We start from the raw sequence: 21,764 nt of genomic DNA, 5'->3' as shown, positions 1-21,764 counted from the left end.
ACACGAGTCGTCTAAGCAGTTTGCGGTGCACGTTGCTCTGTTTTGGGTCGGATAGCGAAAACCTAAGTAGCTCATGAAGTCTAGTGACGTTTCTTGTCAACAATGTCTGTGACTGACCTTTTTTACCATATTTCTTTCTTACTCCTTTCAGTGAAACTAACACTGTATGGCTGTAAACTTGTACGGCGTGCAGCAGTCGGAAGGGCAGGCTGCAAAATGCTTGCGCAACGTTACGCATAAGTGCGTAAATATTATCGAGCAATTATCGAACTGTCATTATCGTTTTATCGAAAAATTTTATATGGTGATAATTATCGATATCGAATTATCGCCCAGCCCTAAGTGAATGTATATTCTTCGTTATAGCTATGGTTGTGATTATTTGCTTCGTCATAAATAAATTGTTTTTAAAAGAAAAAGTATAAAAGAATCTTTTAAATGAATTGATATAAATATAAATGAAAGTAAAAGGACATGTCATCACCCACCTCATTTGTCCTTGACGATCTTGAAAGTGCATTTTGGGTAAAACAACCCCTGGACTTGAGTACACTACCACAGGCATTCGAGAATCCAGGTAGGCAGACTGCATCCACCAGTCAGAGAGCTGGATCATACAACAAGGGGAATAATTGGAAATATATAAGCAGTTGAATGTTTTCAACAGACACAAAATAAAAGTACTATGTACTTTCAGTCATTATTGTACAATTTAATATCCTATTTTTAAAAGTTGACGTTTTTCCGCTTACTCTTTGTAATTAGCATATTTACATTCAGAACTTGTTCATCATTAGTAATTCTTTAATAAAATTTATTATTTTAAGATATAAGGGCTTAAATAGATTCCAATTTTTAAACTAAAGGATAGAAACTCCAATTCTGGTTAAAATGTAAAGATGTAAACATACAGCAGACGAAATAGGAAAAACTTAAGTTAACAATCATTTTGGAATCAAATCGTGACCCCCGTGGGCAGCATCCCATAAGCAGCAGTGTGTTATATTCTCAGACAGTATTTCAGTGAGTATACTGGCAGTATACTTGTATTAATGTAGAAGACCTATGCCATCAAAATCAAACACAGTAACAAGCTATATACTAGGGCTGAGCGATAAATTGAAATAAAACCGTAACCGAAATTTATAACCTATAATTGAAATAACTGTCCTATGTCAGTTATTCCAGTTCTTTAATCCTTCTGTTACTACTATTCTTTTAAATAATATACTAGACCAGGGGTGGGCAAACTCGATCCTGGAGGGCCGGTGTCCTGCACAGTTTAGCTCCAACCCTAATCAAACACACCTGCTTATAGATTTCTTGTGATCTTAAAGACACTGATTAGCATGTTCAGGTGTGTTTGACTAGTGTTGGAACAAAACTCTGCAGGGACACCGGCCCTCGAGGATCAAGTTTGCCCATCCCTGAACTAGACTGAGAGCTTTCACTGACATTGTTATACATCACTCACTTTCCTTCGTTTTATTCTCTTATTTATCAGGGCACGTCTCAGAATGAACAACCAGCATTACTAAGTTTTACCATAAAATAAATGAAAGAATAAATAAAATAATAATAATTATTATTATTGCTAATGGGTGCACAGTGGCGCAGTAGGTAGAGCTGTCGCCTCACAGCAAAATAGTCACTGGTTCAAGCTACGGCTGGGTCTGTCATTTCTGTGTGGAGTTTGCATGTTCTCCTCGTGTTCACGTGAGATTCCTCCATGTGCTCCGGTTTCCCCAACAAGTCCAAAGACATGCGCTAAAGGTGAATTGGGTAAGCTAAATTGTTCATAGTGTATGTGTGTATGTCCTGGTCCACCAGGCTAAGTGTTAAATGTAAATCAAAGGCGGCAACACCAAGGCTCCAAAAATACAAATTTATTAAATTAAAAAGGCTGACACAGAGCGTGTAACGTTTCGAGCCACCCGGCTCTTCATCAGACAATTTGTATGTATATGTATATATGAACGATTGTGTATGTATACATATGCATGCATGTATATGTTGACATATATGCGAGAGGAGATCATGTGATCCGGAAGTGTATAAAAAGGAGCACCTGATTGTGATGAACATTGCCTTTAAAATAAAATAGTCAATTGAGGTAAAGTGTTTAGTTAATCAAGGTTTTGATCTTTATCGTATCACCCAGTTGTATATGCATACTGATCCAAAAACCCTATACCCTTAAATAATGCCCTATTTTAGAGAACAGCCATATGTAGGGGTGTCCGAAACCATAGAGCATGTTTTGAAGTGCAATTAGTCAATAAATAATTCACTGCAATAATTAATGTATGACCCATGTACACCCAACAGCTAGAAAACACTCATAAACCACTGTGCGTTTTTGTGTCGAATTAATTTTTGTGTGAATCCTATTGATGTGCATTTATAAATAAATTATTGTTTAATTAAAGTAACATTTGTATATGACAAAATACTTAGCAAGCACTAAACAACTATCCCCGGTCTGACAAAGAAAGCAAGTGATTTATCGACCAGCAAAGCAGAGACAAAAAGGCATTCCTTTAGTAACTCAATGCTTAAATTTTACTCACTCATTTTCATTCACTCTTTTAGGGGAATATAATAGTGGACTATTCCAAGGAAAAGTGAATGAGGGTATAAGGAGTGATTCCGGATACAGCACTAGAGTCTTTGACTTGAGTCTTGATGACTTGATTCAGGTGTGTTTGACTAAGAAGAAAGCAGTGCTGGGGTCCAGGAACATGGTTGAGAACCACATTTCTAAAGGTAAAGTCAAAGTCACACTGACTGCACTTTTCACCCCATAGACTTCCATTCATACATTCCAAGCTTGTGAGAAAACTTTTACATGTCCCTGCATTACAAAGTTCAAGCTTGGTGAACTCTAACCTGCAAAATCGCATCCTATGATTGCGTGAGACTAATAGAAGATCAAAATGTGACATCTCTGTGAATAAACATTTTAAATTACCCACTTAAAGGGCACATAGTTTACACCTTTTTAATGATTTAATATTAATAAAATGGTTCTTGTAAGTGAGTGTGCCAGTTTAGGTTAAGTTCAACACAGTTCAGATGTTTTTATTATAATGTGTTAAAAAGTGTCATGTTGGGGGCGTTTACACAGTTTGCTGTTTAGGGGCGTGTTGCTTCACAGTTTTGGCTTCCCGCCAACGTAACAACGTAACAAGGGGCGGAGCCAAGCAGGTCCGTGCAGAGACCGTCCAAAAGGCATGTGCAGGATAAATTTTTTGAAGAGCGGGGGGTGGGGAGGGGGGCTTGTTGCGCGTGTACTGAAGAGTGGTGTTGTCGCACGCGTTCTGATCAGCTGTGTTGTCGCGCGCATACTCAAGAGCGGTGTTGTTGCACGCCTACTGAAGAGCGGGACCGAGGGTGTGCCGCGTCGCGGGGGCACTTTTGATCATTTTATAAGGGCACTTTCTATCAAAGACTAAAAAGGGCATGTGCACTCCACAGGTTGAGCCCTATGTGTGCACGTGCCTGGAGCCAAGAGCTCTCACGCTCTGTGTTTACAACAGTCTTACAGAGAGAGAGATGCTAAGCTTATGCTAGGATGAGCATTCAGCCGTGCATGTTGGACTCGGATACAGACTAAGCAGAGAGTACAAAATCATTTGTGTCTTTGTATAGTCTCGGTGTAAAAGTGCCGAGCGTGTACACCGAGACTAATAACCACACACACTGAATTAACTTAAGCTCCGCCGCGTTCACGCCGACAGAAACCCACGCAGCGCCAAGCCGCTGACCCGAAGCTCACTGCGTGCAGCCCGACAGAAACCCACGCAGCGCCGAGCTGCTGACCCGAAGCTCACTGCGTGCAGCCCGACAGAAACCCACGCAGCACCGAGCAGCTGACCCGAAGCTCCACCGTGTACACGCCGACAGAAACCCACGCCCAGAACTCCGAAATGCACGGCGCCACGCAAAAATACAAGCAATAATTCCGATTAGAGTGATAATGTGGAGAATATTGATCTTGTGTTGAGCCCAGTGAGCTTTTCATCAAAAAATAGAGCACGGGTGTTCCTTTAGTGATATCGCTTCGACTCACACGCTGAAAATGGCGGACGTGCAACAAGAAACTGAGGATATGATCGTGACTCAAGGCTGTCAATCAATATTGGTGGCCGGGGAGACCGCATTCCTACGTAAAGTTGCGGTCGGTCTGAAAACCGCTCCAATTGGTCCACCGTTTTTTTGTTGTTAAATTGAAAAAAAATTACTGTGTGTGTTTATATCACCCCAAAATGACAGTCTATACACTATACCTACACACATGTCTGTCCAAACAGCTTGAAAAGTAGATTTTTCACCATAAGTGCCCTTTAATGTCTAATCATCTTCTTTTACCCTGCCCCAAGTGTGACGTGTGACTTGGATAGCGAAAAACTAAGTAGCTCATGAAGTCTAGTGATGTTTCTTGTCAACAATGTCTGTGACTGACCTTTTTAACCATATTTCTTTCTTACTCCTTTTAGTGCAACTAACACTGTATGGCTGTAAACTTGTACGGCGTGCGGCAGTCGGAAGGGCAGGCTGCAAAAGGCTTGCAGTAAATATTACGTATATCAATATTACGTGACTCAAGTGTGACGTGAATAAAGTTTAGATATATCCAGCAATGTTTCAGTCCATGATGGATGATCAGTAATGATTCTATATAGTTACATCAGCTATTCCGATAATGTCCACACAAATTACATGTACAGTATTTACACACAATACATGAAATACTGCAAATACATAATTATAATTTTTTTTACACTGAACCAGAACATTGTTGACTGTATATTATATTTAGTTTAGTTTGCTCAACCTATTGTTTTATTACTGTCTACACCTACCCCAACCCTACCCATTTCAGTAACCTGTTGTGTTACACCCACAGCTACACCCACCACAGACATAAACGTACCCCTACAGCTATGAATAAACAATATTTATTGTTCTACTGCTTCACAAAAATTATGTAAGTGCACTTTCTTATTAGACGCATTTGTAATCCCAACTAACATACTCACGCCCTCCCAAGCCTAGACCTAGTGGTCTAAATGTAGTGAGGTCTGAAACCTGTGGGTCTGCAGCTGGATATTATTGGAATGGTTAGTTGCATTTTGAGTGACCTGAGTGACTTACTACAAGGTAATTTACAAGGTCATTTGTGTGTGGCTTATTCACCTTACTGTGGGATTTGTGACTGTAGATTCTTGTTTTATTGTGTATAATTGCTTTCTGTCTTTTTGTTGTTTTTATCCTGACATCAAACCCTCATTAGCCTTCTCTGAAACGAAATGAACGCGGGACAAAGAGAATCTACTTTGATTTGGTAGGAAGAACCATCACAGGCAAATAACAGCAACAATTCCCTCTGACCCAAAAACTTACATTTTCAACAGAGTATAATAAACAATCTGATGGGCAAGGCCAGACGAACTCTGTGGACATTTTTTGCTATTTCTGCACAGAATTCTGTTAAAAATCTGCGGATTCATGTGGAATGATTTTGGGAGCATCATAAGTAAAACCTTAATATATGAAATGAAAAGTAATACCTTTTTAACTTGTATTTAATGTTTACAATGCAAATCCAATTAGATCCACTTATTTGGTAAACAAAGCAAGTCTCTCATATAAAATATCTAATAAAAGACAGATAATATTACTTTACAAACTGTATTGTGAATAAATCATTTGCATATTTTTTCATATTAGACAAAAATATTCTTGAAATGAATTTAAAAATTGAATAAATATAAATTTACACACATTTACACAAGTAAGCCAGACTGACTCAAATAACTATTTTAGAAAAAACTTTAAAGACAGTGACATATATTTAATGTTTTCTAAGTCGTGTAGTGTATTTTAGGCAGTTCTTACTAATGAATATTCATGTTTTGATTTGAACTTGATACTTGAAGTTTTGATAAAACTGAACTTGTTTTACAACTCGCCACATTTCACAAAGTGTCAATTGATTTTTCAATGTCACTTCATGAGCTTGATTGGCCTTTGTCTGGACGTTTTCAGGGACAACAACCAGAGATTTTTCGATAAATAATTCCATATACATTCATTCATTTTCCTGTCGGCTTAGTCCCTTTATTAATCCAGGGTCGCCACAGCAGAATGAACCGCCAACCGCCAACTTATCCAGCAGGTTTTTACCAGACGCAATCCATCTCTGGAAAACATCAACACACACACACACTAATACAATTTAGCCTACCCAATTCACCTGTACCACATGTCTTGGGACTGTGGGGGAAACCAGAGCACCCGGAGGAAACCCACGCGAACGCAGGGAGAACATGCAAACTCCTCACATAAACGCCATCTGAGCCGAGGTTTGAACTAGCGACCCAGCAACCTTTTATCCTACTGCTGAGGCGACAGCACTACCTACTGCGCCACTACGTCGCCAATTTCATATATATATATTTATATATACAGTTGAAGTCAGAATTATTAGCCCCCTTCGATTTTCTTTTCTTCTTTTTATAACATTTTCCAAATGATGTTTAACAGAGCAAGGACATTTTCACACTATGTCTGATAATATTTTTTCTTCTGGACAAAGTCTTATTTGTTTTATTTTGGCTAAAATAAAAGCAGTTTTGAATTTTTTATTAACCATTTTAGGGACAAAATTATTAGCCCCTTTAAGCTATATTTTTTTCTCGATAATCTACAAAACAAACCATCGTTATACAATAACTTGCCTAATTCCCCTTACCTGCCTAGTTAACTTAATTAACCTAGTTAAGCATTTAAATGACACTTTAAGCTGTATTGTAAGTGTCTTGAAAAATATCTAGTAAAATATTATTAACAGACATCATGGTAAAGATAAAATAAATCGGTTATTAGAAAAGAGTTATTAAAATTATTATGTTTAGAAATGTGTTGAAAAAAATCTTCTCTCGGTTAAACAGAAATTGGGGAAAAAATAAACAAGTGGACTAATAATTTAGGGGGGCTAATAAATCAGACTTCAACTATATATATATATATATATATATATATATATATATATATATATATATATATATATATATATATATATATATATATATATATGGTTGTTGTTCCTCCAAAGATGACAATCTGTGTTCTAATTAAAATCTCAGTTACATTTGTGTTAAAATTAAAGGAGCTTTAATTTTAGTTACTTATCTTTATGCAAACATGTTCCACGTCACTAGGTTGCAATAAAGTCAAAATGTTTATTTCAGTAACCTTAGGTTAATTACATAAAGTTAATTAAATGTTGATAACAGAAGAACTGACAAGTATCACATGTTAAAACAATGGGACACTTGTCCAATGTGAGCTGAAAAATCAAATACAAAGCATGTGATGCAAGTTTGCACATTAACCCATTCGGTCTATGTAGAGTTCCTGATTTAATTCCAACTCAAACATCAAGTGTCCATGATTTCACAGGGGTGTGCTCTCCCATTTGGCCCAATTGCATTGTTTGCACATAGGTTTGATTGTTTTTGTTTTTTCCTTCAGCCATTAGGAATGTCCGTCTTGGCAAAGCATCGCTTAACTGTTAAAGGAATTGCGTTTTTTTTTATGTCTGTATACTGTATGGTATAACAAAAAATTTTTTCACAATTTTAATAAAAATTATATATATATATATATATATATATATATATATATATATATATATATATATATATATATATATATATATATATATATATATACACACACACACACACATACACATTCATATATATATATATATATATATATATATATATATATATATATATATATATATACATATATATATATATATATATATATATATATATATATATATACATATATATATATATATATATATATATATATATATATATATATATATATATATATATATATATATATATATATTTTTTTTTTTTTTTTTTTTGGGGGGGTAATTTCCAGAAATTCGCTGACAATTTTGCAATTTAATAATAATAATAAAAAAAATAATAATAATAAAAAAAAAAATATATATATATGAGCAATTCCATGCAAATTCTGCGTTTTGTTGTTTAGGCTTGTACTTTGCAGTGCTTTAATAATACTCAAAAATGTCTCTGTCAATGTTCTTAAACAATTATATTTGACTTACCAAAGTCATACAATTTCACATCTGTCATATCCATAACAGAGAGATGTCACATCTATATATACTATGTTAGATGTGCAATCCAACACAAATCATAAAAATAAAGCTTCTTTATTTTGATATCTTGTCAAAACAACGTTAGAGATTAAGCCAAAGGAAGGTTATACAACTCTTATTTTTATCCATGATCTTACTTTCTCTCAGATTTCACTCCTCGGAGCATCTGACATTATGTACCTCACTCAAGACATTACGCGTTAGGGCTTCCCCTACTGTAATACACCTAAAACACAGATTGTCGTAAAACTTGTCAATGGCAGGGAAGCGTTTTCTCTTGTCAACGGCAGAAAAGGAGATAAACTAAATTATTTATCGATTTGACGCACACCGTAAAACAGGCCACAGATGTATAGCACAAATAATGTTTTTCAATTCAGTCACATTCAAAGGCCTTCATTCTTGAACCAATCTCTCACAGTAAGCTGCTTGCAGTTCTGTCTGTTCCACTGCTCAGTTTGATAGATGTTTCTTTTGCAGTCTGAAGCACGACAAACGCACAAAACCCCCAATTCGTGCCACAGGATGTCTAATCCTATCTTTGCATTGAGCTCACATGTAAATCATTCCCTTTTCATCTGAATCTGCTTGCTGCACAGGCTGCAAAACAATCCCCCACTTCCAATGTAATGTAATAATTGTGAGGGCGCTGGTGGGGCGTCATTTTTCAAGAGACACTCAAATATATCACATGCCCAGTGTATGCAATGTCTATAAGTCATGTAAAACAATAAATTGCAAACTGAAGTAAATATATTTTCATTATTTGGTTTGGAATTTGATGTTTTATGAAATCATTTACATTTTTGTAATTATTTTGCAATTTAAATTAAGAATTTTGAAAGATTGCAAAAATTTGCAACTTTTTGATAATTTTGATTGGACTCAGCGATTGCGGAATCGCTGAAAACTAGGAGGTCTGATTTAATGACCAGCACTTACCGCGGTTCTGGTCAAAAGGCACAGCACAATTCCACGCAAATCCTGTACAATTCAGTAGACAGCTGAAGTTGGTCCTGACTGCCGACATTATGCACTTCAAGGGCAACCAAAACTTTCTTGACAAGTTGCCAGACTGGTCGTACACGGTCACCATCGCTTGAATACGATACCATTTAATTTTAACCCTGAATGGCTTGCACTAAGTTGGCAAGACTTTACAGCTATTTAAAGATTTAAAACTAATTATTATTAGCCTCAAATCTAACGTGACAACTTATTACACTTATTTTTCAATGTTCATCGGTTAAACATGTATAGTGTTTTGGTTTTTCCTTTAGCGATTAGGATTGTGTGACTGTCCACTTTTGGCAGCTAGGGCTTTGACAATTTTGTTTAAATGTTTCATGCTAATGAAATGCTAATGTATTAATGTAAATTAATTTCGAATCAGTACTATAAAGCAAACTAGGGCTGCAACAACGAATTGATTAAAATTGATTACTAAAAGCGATGGCAACGAACTTCATAATAGATTCGCCATGTCGCATGACACAGAGACGTTTGATTATTAAAACAACTTTAGTCTGCTTCTCTCGCGCACTGATGCCAGAGTTCGGCGCCTCATAAACAGGATGGAGCAAAAAAACAGGAGGAGGTAACGTTAGAAGAAAGATACATGCAGAAGAAAAGAGCAACAACAGGATAAATCACTACAGAATTCTACTTTTCCATTTTGAAGTGAGGAACATGACATGAAAAATTCAAACTGAGCTTTGGTGCGTTGGTTGGCACTGAGCCAGAGAAAGACTTGTCATATTATCAAAATTACACACTGTTTTTAACCAGCCAATGCTTATTTTATGTTTTAGACTTGTAAATACACACAAGTACCAGTAAAATAATACATTTAAAGTTTGCAAAACACAAAAGAAAGTCTATGAAATTCTAACAATCCATTTAAATATAATTTGCTGATGTGTATCATTCATATCAGATACGCATAGTGAAAGTAACAATAAGGTTCTATCTATTCTTCTCCAAGCTGGCCAGGCACTTGCTTACATGCATTCTGGGAGTAACTGATGAATATACATGCTGAATCCTGCATGTTTTGCTTTTATGAATGAGACAAACGAGCGTTTAGATCACGGAATAAATCATGATCAAGACCATTTATATGTGCTATGAGCAAGCATGTAAATATTTCGTATTAAAACGGTAAAGCATAATAAAAGGGATACATCTGTCATACATTGTGGCTGTGGTGTGTCACATGACAAACATGAGTGAGTTAAACTTAAAGTCTTTTTAGATATTTGGATTGAAAACTTTTTATTTTATTATTATTATTATTATAACAGCTCAGAGATGTTCAAGGACAACATGTTTGTGCACTTTCTAAAGATTTTAGTTCTGTTTTTTAAAAAAAGGCTGGAAATGAATACTTTTCTTTTTTTTATCCGATTCATCAATTAATCTACAAAATCATTGACAGATTAATCTATTATTAAAATAATTGTTAGTTGCAGCCCTAAAGCAAACTATACGTGGGTCCAAAGTATAGAATTTTGTGCACAGTATCAAAAATACTAAAAAACTATTATTACTAAATTTCACACCAGGAAACCAAGGACACCAGTTGCCCTTACAAATAGACATCCATGCATTATACACACCCAGTTTTCAGTTTTGCGCGCCCGTCTCTCCAAACTCTTTTGAAGTCTCTCTCCTACACCACCAGGTTGTAGAAATTCGTCCATGAGCTTGCATGTGTGTGCCATCTCCTCCTCACTGATTAGTGGTTCGAGCAAGGCCAGATATCGAGAACATGTTTGCTTCAGTGGAGGAACGGGTAGCTTTGGCAGACTTTCTTGATGTAACAGCGACCGGTCAGAAATTTGGACAACTGGTATGGGACTCAGTAGACGGCAATGTTTCACCAGGCCCGTCCTTGCCTAAGAATGCAATTATTATAACAATTATAACTGAACCTGCAATAATCTTCATAAAAATAAAACAATGTATCAGGTTATTTTTAAAATACAGAAACCAATGTGTGTGTGTATTCCTAAATATGAATTTTCCTAAAATTAGCATTTTTTCCCTCAGGCTGTTTGTAGGTTTGTTCATTTAAATTTTATTTCTATGTATGTTATTTTAATCGCCTTTAAGTTACATAACTTTATCCAAAAAAAAAAAGAAAAAAAAAAAGCTAATTTTAGAAGTAGATCTCAGGCAGCACTTTGAGGCTTAATTTTGCATCTGAACTTTGCATGGGACCTTCCAACACAATTCAAATCTAAACTTGTAAGACTGATGGATGCATTATGTCGATCTGCCCCGCTGTCAAAAGTAGGATACATAGTGCCACTGTTCTTGACAACCTCCTTGACATTTTTTGTTGCTGATTTGTCCTCTAATTACGGACCATTTTAACATCTAATAATTCGTTTGTTATGTTTATTGGAACGTAACGTCACATAGTAATAAATAAAATGTCTCAGATTAAGTAAATATAAAGTAAAAACACAATAAATGCTATAGATGGGACGTTGCTGCTACCACTGGCGCATTTGGCAAGGCGTTCGCTTAACTGTTAAAGGCATTGCGTTTATTTAATGTCAGTAAGTTGTATGCTGTAATAAACGGCACTTACCGCTGTTCTGCTTAAGAGACACAGCATAATTCCACGCGAATCCTGTAGATTTCAGTTGACAGCTGAAGTGGGTGTCCCCGACATTATGAGCTTTCAAGGGCGACCAAAACTTTCTTGACAAGTTGCCAGACTAGTCGTACACTGTCGCCCTCGCTTGAATAAGATTGACAACTACAACTAACGTTACCGAGATACCAGTTAATTTTGACCCCGAATAGCTTGCACTGTGTTGACAAGTCTTACGACTGTTTAAAGATTTCAAGACTGTTCAGTAATTAATATACAGTTTTATTAGCCTATAATCTAGAGTGGTCTTTTATTTAGTGGTCAATCGGACTAAAAAAACAAAAAAAAAACATTGCCGTCTATCGGTCTGTGTGACCTGTTTGGACGTTCGCAACGTCATCACTAAGCGACTGTCAATACAACAACAGACTGCGTTCAAAATACTTTTCATAACTCATTGGAAATAACTTATAAAACGCCGTTTTTTAGTCAGACATACGATCTGTAAACTCTGTGAATGTTGCAGAACATTGACATCATATTTGACATAACTTCTCAGGTGGAGCTACTTTATGTGAAACTTTAAATAAAACGCTCTAGTGTTTTGCAGCGCAAAAGGTGTGAGGACGCTAACGTTACCAATAAAGGTTACTTTCGAAAGCATTAATGGCGTCTTTTTTCCTTTTGTTCAGCTGAAATTATTTAATTCTCATTAAATGTAATTTAGATTAACCAGGTTTTAATGTCGCTTGTTTTTAGAATATAATAAAACGTGTTCAGTGTCGACATGAAACATATATAAAATATACTGTTGTTTAGTACAATTTAGCCCATATTAATTAATTAGCAGGCTAACATGTACAATAAATGAAACTCCATAGAGGGTTTATGTACGTGTCCTTTAAAAAGTTTCAGGTTGCTGATCTACCTGTCGCGGACAAAATGCGTAACCGATTTGACGTTAGCTGTTTATCATGGAGGAATATGCCCGTGAACCCTGGTAAAGTACCTGCTGACTTCTGATGAGTCCGTCCGCGCTTCAGGTCACGACAGGACGTATATAATTTTAAGAAGTTTATGATTTCTATTTTCGCTTGGATCGTTTGCTTCTTTGCTGTCATTCTCTCTAAAGTACCCTGCTAAATACTATAACAATTTGTGTAGCTTTGATACATTTCTCGAATCACACACTGGATTGAATGCTTTAGCCTTTATTTATTTATTTATTTATTTATTTATTCAAAATCCTTAGGTCGTCTATCAGATGTATATATGAAAATGAACATACAGTGCCTAATGTTTAGCCGTATTGTAAATCTGTTGTGGGATAATGTATACGTTTTTGATGGAAGATATTTTAAATCACTTTTTTCTGCAAGGCATATGTCATATTGAACAGTGAAAAGTCCTGTTAATGTAAGACATTACTCCAGATATTAAACAATGACCGTGATTTGCATTTACTACAATGAAGAATACCTTTTCTTTTGTAAGTCCATTTTTTCTTTGTATTCTATAGTCTTCAAAAGGAATCATATAAATAATATGGTAGGCTAAATTTAATGCAATCCAAAGTTTTTTTTTTTAATTAACATAACAGACTACTTCAATAAAATGTTACTCAATTTCTCTGGAAAGATATCTAAATGATTAGTTTTATGATCAAATCTTTGTCATTTTTAAAACATCACCCAAAAGCAGTACATTGTGCATATAAGCAAGTAAACTTGTTGTTCACCTTGAAACATTAGTATCAATACCAAATGTATTTACCTAGTTAATTACCTAATAGAAATAATTTAATATTTCACCTTCAAGCAAGGGTTGCACAATTGTTTCAACATTGATATCATGTGCACACCTACAATACTCACATCGCAGGATGTTCAATGTTGAGCTGCGATTATAGTTGAGCAGGAGCTACAGTTCCGAGTACATGAGATTTGTGGGGTCACTGTTGACTTTAACCATGATTTAGTGAAAGTTTATAATTTGCATGTTTTTAAAGCAGTCACAAGAAATAGCACACTTTGTTTTTTATTCAGTACCTGAATACTGCTTGACAACCCAGAAAAACATAAAGCCATGTTTATTTCATTTTACTGTATTTATCTTCTTGTAAGTTGTTTGTTTTTGAATGCATAATTCACTCCCCTGTTGAATTATAAAACAATAGGGGAACAAATAGAACAAAATCAAAGTATTTTTAACTCATTTTTTAAAACATGATAAGGTTGTTTACACAAAATGCTGTATTGGACACATGAATGACTCATTAATGGACTCACTCAAGGATAATTTCCCCCAAAATGTCAATGCTGCAAAACAAACCAAAACTGTTAAACATATTTTTGGAATAACCTATTTTTTATGTTATCAGACAATTATTTTTATCTAAAGAAACTTTAAAGAACTTTTGAAAATTTTTTATTTTTTATCAAAAGTAAACCTTAAAAAAAGTTTCAGATTTTTTATTTTATGCATTATTTATTGCTTTTGATGTCTTTTATTTTTTAGAAACGTGATATTTATAAAATGTTGTCAATTTGATCTGGTTTTTGCCATGATATAGCCGGAGAAGCTGAAGTGACAATAAATTTAAATATAGTCCAGCCTAAATATAGTGCAGCCTATTCACTTGCATTGCACTAATTAATATAGTGCAGCCTACTTTTTATACACAAACACACACAAATGAAGTCAGAATTATTGGCCCCCTGTTACTTTTTCCCCAATTTTATTGACTTATTTCTAATGCCTGATTTATCTTTGCCATGATGCCAGTAAATAATATTTTACTAGATATTTTTGAAGACACTTTTGTACAGCTTAATGGGACATTTAAAGGCTTACTGTTAAACATAGTTTGTGAAAAAAATTAAAAGTAAAATAAAATTAAAAGGGTAACTAAAAATTCTGTGTTTCTGACTTCAACTGTGTGTGTGTGTAAATATATATATATATATATATATATATACATACATACATATATATATATATATATATATATATATATATATATATATACATATACATACACACACACACATATATACACACGCACACATACATATATATATATATATATATACATTTGCTTATATATATATATATATATATATATATATATATATATATATATATATATATATATATATATACATACATAAGCAAAGACCTTGGATTGTGTACAGTAATTGATGTTTCTCTTCAAAGTTATTTTAGATGATTTGAAGATTATTTCGGTAATTTTGAGTCTATTGAATTGATTAATTAAGGTACAGTATATAATGCAGTTGACTTCTAACAGGTAATTTTCTTTTTAGCCCATGGAGGATAGTTGATGACTGTGGGGGTGCTTTTACCATGGGAGCCATTGGAGGAGGGGTGTTTCAGACTGTCAAAGGATTTCGGAATGCACCTGTGGTATGTTTTACTGTCAAACAGACGACTCCGCTATTACCAAAACACAATGCAATGCATTTATTATAAAAGAAAAATACTGTATTTTTATAGGGTGTTCGACACAGGTTAAGAGGTAGCGCAAATGCAGTGAGAGTAAGGGCACCACAAATTGGAGGCGAGTATTCAGAATTTTTTTTTATTGTTTTGTTGTTTCTCTGTTTTTGTACTGCATATGACAATTAAAAATTTGTTTAGCAGTTATTCATTATAAATTACAGCGTGTGTGTGTGTGTGTGTGTGTGTGTGTGTGTTTGTAGGTAGTTTTGCTGTTTGGGGAGGACTGTTTTCAACCATAGACTGTGGTCTTGTGCGTTTGCGGGGTAAGGAAGACCCTTGGAACTCCATTACCAGTGGGGCAATGACCGGAGCTATACTAGCAGCACGTAGTAAGTTTAGCACAGTTATTATAACTCTGTTAGAATTTGAAGGTAATGACACATATAATGTTGTCAAGCAAACTTTCACTAGGACAATTCATGAGAGTGGTGTTTTAAAACTGACCAAACACTGCATTTAAGTTGGACATGCAAATTCATCTTGTTCACAAAGAGAAATCTGTTTGATTTGAAAATGAATTCTTTGTGAGGTGTGCTTTATGCATGAAAAACAATGGGCCCTATCATACACCCAGCGCAATAAGGTGCAAGACTTGTTTGCACCGACGTGTTGCTAATTTCAGATCAATGCAACTCTAGCATTAAGTAGCAAATCCATTTGTGCCACTTTGTGGACTCATAGGTGTTTCATTCTAGAAAAGAAGTGCGTTAAGGAGCTTTGTTGGCGTGTTGCTATTTTGAGGAACTAAATTAGACTGTAATTGACCAGCTAAAAGCAAGTCTAAAGTCCAGCGCAGAGCGCGTTTGTTGTGTGCCCCACTTACACATTGCTTGATACACGCAAGATGGAATACACAAATATCTTTACAAATGAAAGAATTAAAAGATTTAAATATTACAAAACTTATTATTTTCTACATAAATATAAAAAACACTGCCTCCATGTCTTCTTTATCTCAGGGGGCTTTTTTAGTTTAAGTTTTTGCTTTTGTAAAATGTTATTATTAGTAGTAGTATTACTTATTATATGATTATTTTTATCTGTTTTATTTTTTAAAAAAGCTTGGATTTGCCCACCCCTCAGGTTTTGGACCATATAGGGCATAGCACATTTGTTTGGATATAACTGACCACACTTCATTATTATTGCTTATTTATTCATTTTCTGGAAATTGAACTGAATTTGTAAATAGTTTTGAAACAAATCTTTGCGCTTAACAAACAAAATTAAATATTTTGACTCATACAACACCGTTTCCTTATCCACGAAATAGAGAAAGTGAAAGTAAAGGCCAATTATAGCAGGCTCATTCTTTATCCTTGCGCTGCAGATGGTCTGTTTAGCTGCTTTCTCGCGAGTGAAGCTTTCAGTTTTTCCACTTACAAAGTCCGCCATGTAAATAGCAAATGTGCCATGGGGTGATGCAACTGACTCTTAAAGGGAATGGGAGATGAGACTCTGATTGGTTTGTCCTCAAAACACACCCATTACTCATTAAGAAAATAAGCAAAACCCTGTAGTATTACTGTCGTAATAGTTCATCATTAATCTGCACTCTTTAAGCTACCTCTGGTTTATGAGTTTGCAAGATGGAAAATATTTGCATTACTTGCATGTTTGTATTTCAGGTGGTCCCCTCGCTATGGTGGGCTCTGCAATGATGGGTGGAATTCTGCTTGCCCTAATTGAGGGCTTTGGGATTCTTCTTACTAGATACACAGCACAGCAGTTTCAGAATTGTGAGTTACACACTTGTATGTCAGTGACAGAAATGTTAACACTCACAAAACATTCTGTTATGTCTTTTTAATTTTTTTTTTTTTTTTTTTGAGAAATACAAAGATTGTCTAAACATTTATTTGTGCAACATTTATTTAGGTAAACCAATTAATTAAATGTGGTGTGCATCTGCGCAGTTGAAAAAAACTTTTTTCATCAATATTTTGGAAAATGTATTTAAATTGTGCTTTGCAACAAATAATGTATTTTCTACATCTTCTCTTCTTCTATAGCAAGTCCTATTGTGGAGGACCCAAAACAGCTTCCCCCGAAAGAAGAGGCACGTGGTTATGGACAGTATCAGTAACTGAAGTATTATAGACTGAATGAAAGTTGCTGACTGTTTACAGTGGTGATACTCGACTTCAGTACTGGGAACCCACTGCTCTGCACATTTTTTATGTCTTCCTGGTTTACAGGCCTGATTCAGAACATTAGCTCTTTAGCATAAAGCAGGGCTTCTCAACCACGATCCTGGAGAATCACCAGCTCTGCACATTTTCCATGGCTGCGTCCGAAACCGCATACTTCCATACTATATAGTACGCTAAAATCAGTATGCGAGCCGAGTAGTATGTAAGAAGTAAGTAAGTAAGAAGTTCCCGGATGACTTACTACTTCCGGCGAGATTCTGGAGTGCGCATCCCATGCATGCTGCTCTATCCCATAATGTCCCACGAGCGAATTCATGAATGGGAGTGAAGCGACGCAAATGACGCAGGTAGGTCGCGTGACCATGACAAAATGGCGGATGTAGTACGTCCGAGTTCCATTCATACTTTTCACATTCATACTGAATAGAACGTACTTTTCTAACGGCCGAGTAGTACGTTTACATTCAAATGCAGTACCTACTGAGTAGTAGGCAGTTTGGGACGCAGCCCATGTCTCTTTAATCAAACACACCTGAGTCAGATCATCTCGTTAGCAGAAACTGAAGGGCTGTTTCTCAATATGCGTTTTTCTGCCATCTTGCGTCCTCGTGTAACGTCATCATCAACTGCCAAAGTTCAGTTCTAAAACTCAAGACCACAAGAACGGAGGACAAGTGAAAGTTCCTTGATGTGTTCTTGATATTGAAGATGCTTCGATGAAGATTTCAGCTCAAAACTAACTCAAAAAGTCTTAGAAGTCAATGCGGCTGAATAAAGGCGGTGGGACGCACAGCATTTTATATAGATTTAATATTAAAGTTCAGAGATATAACTTATTTATCTCAGGAGTTTCCCTAAATGAAACGGTGAAGGTAAACATTACCATGAAAATCTTTATAAAGGCATAAACACAATAAGGGTGTTTATTCGCTGAAATTCCTATTAAAATTAGTTTTATTTGTGTTGTGCAGCGTATATTTGTAAGGTCTTTATGGATAGTATATATTGTAAAAAGTATTGTTGTGATGTTTATGCTGTAATGTTTAAATAATTTTCCATTAAAAAACGAAAAACGTGTGAAGGTCATGTGACCATCAGGAACAATTTAGCTATTTTCATTTCTCACAGTACGCGTTCTCTGTTCTCGCGGTCTCTCAAGTTTGCTCTTCCACAAGTAACTTAGCAAGAGCATTCTCCACAAGAATGCAAGTCCATTCTCTGCGTGCTTGGAATTGGGAAACAGCCAAAGACTTGTAACGGATGTGACAGGCAAAGGAGACATCCGAAACATACAGTGTTGGTGGTCTTGAGAAACACTGGCTTAAAGCATCATGGACTTAACTGTGTGGGTCAGATTAGAACAACATTAAAAACAAATGTGCAGTCCGGTGGGTCACCAGTACCCTTCAGAGACAGGGGATTACCCTGAAACCTTTGATCTTTTATTAGTTACTCAGGGGCAAGTAAATAATTTGTATTATGTATAGATTGTAATATACACTTTTAGAATTTTTGTGTTGCAAAGGAAAAGCATTATGAACCAAAGATTCTCATTCATGCAGAAATCCTATCTAATCTAATTGTTAAAACAGACTTGCTTTATACATTTCAAACAGGTATAAAGCAAAAATACTGTACAATAGGGTATATGCAGAACCACGCAGAAGGACTTTTAATTTGTCAGTTATCTGGGTCAAATGCTTCTGGTGAACTGTAAGCGGTTACAAAATCTGTGCGTTTAAGGTCTGATTTCTTAAAAAAAAATCAATGATCTTCTCTGCCAGAGTGATATACGCTATAAACGGGGTTTAGAATGTACAAGAAGCACTGCATGCATTACATTTTTTTCCACGCCATGTCTTTAAAGTATTTAAATTTATTTTACTCGAGCATTTCCAATGGCATTTCTGAGCTAGCCTGCTGATCATGACGAGCGCGTGCGAGTAAATGGCTTTTCATCTCTGTTTACGATTGAACAACCAAATGAATGCTAAAGTTTGTTTAACTGATTATATTTTAATCACATTGCAACATTGATGCTGTAAAAGGAACTTTTTAAAAAAAATTTAAAAAGTCACATTAAACATTCACTGGAAGTATATCAGTATGGGAAGAAACATTCATTCATTCATTCATTCATTTTTTTTTTTTTTTTGGCTTAGTCCCTATATTAATCTGGGGCCGCCACAGCTGAATGAACTGCCAGCTTACCCAGCATATGCTTAATGCAGCAGATACCCTTTCAGCTACAACCCATCACTGGGAAACACATACCCAATTTACCTGTACCACATGTTTTTGGACTTGTAGGGGAAACCGGAGCACCCAGAGGAAACCCAGGCAAACAACATGCAAACTCCACACAGAAATGCCAACTGACCTAGCTAAGGCTCGAACCAGCGACCTTCTTGCTGTGAGGCGAACGTGCAAAAAAACACTATCACTGCATATACCCTATTTTGAAATTGTTTCTATGCTAGCATAATATTCACAGAATCACGTAACACGTTGGTAGGAGATACATGCAAAATAAAAACAATGTGTTAAAATGGGCTGAAAATATCGAACTTTAAAAATGGAATGTTCACAAAATCAGAGTCTTAAACCCAAAAAAAAAAGAATTATTACATTATTGAACCAAAAAAATAATTATTACCCATTATATTTTCTAATAACTTATCCAGACTGCAAATAAGGTCAAAAATTGGTGCAAATATTTTGTATTGCAGGAATGTAATTGAGAAGCACTGGTGCAGTGCATTCCTGACTTCAGAAATACAGTGTAACAGCCTACTGTCATAATCATCTGATGAGTTTTATCACGCAAGCACTTTTTATTTTGCTTAAATTAGTTATTTATATCCATTGGAGTTATTGAGAAATGTTGTTGAAGATGATCATAATTTTATTAGAACATTATTTTATTTATTACGTTATTTATTTATTAAGTTGTTATTGAAATCTTTGAAAAAGGCTTCTCCAGGATGTTTTGCTATTCAATATGCATAGCCTCACCGTTCCCATTGTTTAATGATACAATTAAATGATAAAGATATACTTTAAATTCAATATGATGTGCAGTCAGAAGAGGAATGAAGTTCATAACTTAAATGTTCATTTAAATGTAAGTCATTTGCTTTTGCGTTATGTCTTGTTCATATGTTTGTGTGTTTTTGAACACTATAGAGACAAGAATAAGGTATAGAATACGTGTGTTAGCAGCCTGCCTCAATAAAGTATTTTTGTGTAATGCTCTATGTGTTTTGCTAAGGCCTATTTGTTTTGAAGACAAGTCAATCTTAGGTCCTACGCACACTATGCTATCCGTACCGTGCCCAGGCCCGTTTCCCGGATCGTTTGAGTGTGCTGAATCGGATTCAAGCACGGTTCACTTGGCCGGCCCAGGCCTGGTTGGAAGAGGTGTGCCTGAGCGCGGTTCACTTTCGCTTTGGCGTGGGAAGCTTGTGTGTGAGTGCAAAACGCGACTAAGGCAGTACTCACACTAGGCACAGTTGCCTCGAACTGGGCCAAAGCACGCTTGTCCCCCCTCCCGTCTCCCCCGACGGCCCGCACTCACACCACAATCGGGCCTGGGCACACTTACGTCATCGATGCTGCGCTGTTCAGTGAGAAGCGCTGTCACTCAACAGCACAGTGGAGATTTCTCTAGTTAGTCTCTATATCGTTTCAGTCGGATGATATGCAGTCAAATATTTTGCCAAACAGTCCTTAAGGGATGCGGTGACACGCAGTCAGATATTTCGCCGAACAGATCCGCCACTTTTGGCCCTCATAAACAATCATAAAGCCCTTGTGCTGCTGGAATGAGTAGGTCTGCTGAAGGCGCGCAGCTGACGTGCAGTGAGGGGTTTGCGTATTCAATAAGCTTCGGCAGTTTGCGTTCACTGAACAGTAAGATTGATTAATAAATCTATGTGAAACAGTCTCGCTTTCAGTTTCGGGCTTTGGTGCGTTTTGCACTCACACTACAATCGTACTGCGCCAAAGCCCAAGTGAACCGCGCTCAGGCCCACCTCTTCCAACCGGGCCAGGGCCGGCCAAGGGAACCGTGCTTGAGCCCCATTCAGCGCACTCACACTTCTCAAATGATCCGGGAAACGGGCCTGGCCACGGTACGGATGGCATAGTGTGAGTAGACCCTAAGCCAGAAACTGAAAGCGCAACGTGACTTTTAAGGGACTGTTTCATATGGATTTATTAATCATTCTTTCTGTTCAGTGAACTCAAACTGCCGTAGCTTAATACACAAACC

At 36.0% G+C, this 21,764-nt stretch overlaps 3 protein-coding genes across 6 annotated transcripts in view; 1 reads left to right on the top strand and 2 right to left on the bottom strand.

Moving 5' to 3' along the window:
• Positions 1–11,915, bottom strand: part of zgc:154046 — a 51,318-nt gene extending 39,403 nt beyond the window's left edge. For 2 of the 3 annotated variants that reach the window (XR_012383757.1, XR_012383758.1), the window contains exons 1-3: positions 11,811–11,915; positions 10,831–11,109; positions 489–607 (exon numbers count right to left, since the gene is read on the bottom strand). Coding sequence is in view for 1 of the 3 variants with exons in the window: in NM_001079997.1 (NP_001073466.1) it covers positions 489–607; positions 10,831–11,109; positions 11,811–11,837 (425 nt within the window). In the remaining 2 variants the exon portion in view is untranslated. The remainder of the gene's footprint in view (positions 1–488; positions 608–10,830; positions 11,110–11,810) is intronic. The other variant, NM_001079997.1, reaches the window with a different exon arrangement.
• grk5l (G protein-coupled receptor kinase 5 like) overlaps positions 1–21,764 on the bottom strand; it is an 821,722-nt gene that overhangs the window by 504,472 nt on the left and 295,486 nt on the right. The gene's annotated exons all lie outside the window — the stretch shown is intronic.
• timm17b (translocase of inner mitochondrial membrane 17 homolog B (yeast)) lies at positions 12,769–20,746 on the top strand. Of its 2 annotated transcripts, none has more exons than XM_068222983.2 (6): positions 12,769–12,859; positions 15,143–15,242; positions 15,333–15,396; positions 15,539–15,667; positions 16,967–17,077; positions 17,351–20,746. In XM_068222983.2, exons 2-6 carry the CDS (start codon positions 15,183–15,185, stop codon positions 17,422–17,424), a joined length of 438 nt encoding a protein of 145 aa, XP_068079084.1. In that variant the 5' UTR covers positions 12,769–12,859; positions 15,143–15,182; the 3' UTR covers positions 17,425–20,746. The 2 variants fall into 2 exon arrangements, with proteins under 2 accessions (XP_068079084.1, NP_001107065.1); NM_001113593.1 differs by having other exon boundaries at positions 12,769–12,816; positions 17,351–17,723.

The sequence above is a fragment of the Danio rerio genome, chromosome 8 (assembly GCF_049306965.1).
Source record: "Danio rerio strain Tuebingen ecotype United States chromosome 8, GRCz12tu, whole genome shotgun sequence".
NCBI lineage: Eukaryota > Metazoa > Chordata > Actinopteri > Cypriniformes > Danionidae > Danio > Danio rerio.
This window is presented reverse-complemented; position numbering and strand designations above follow the sequence as displayed.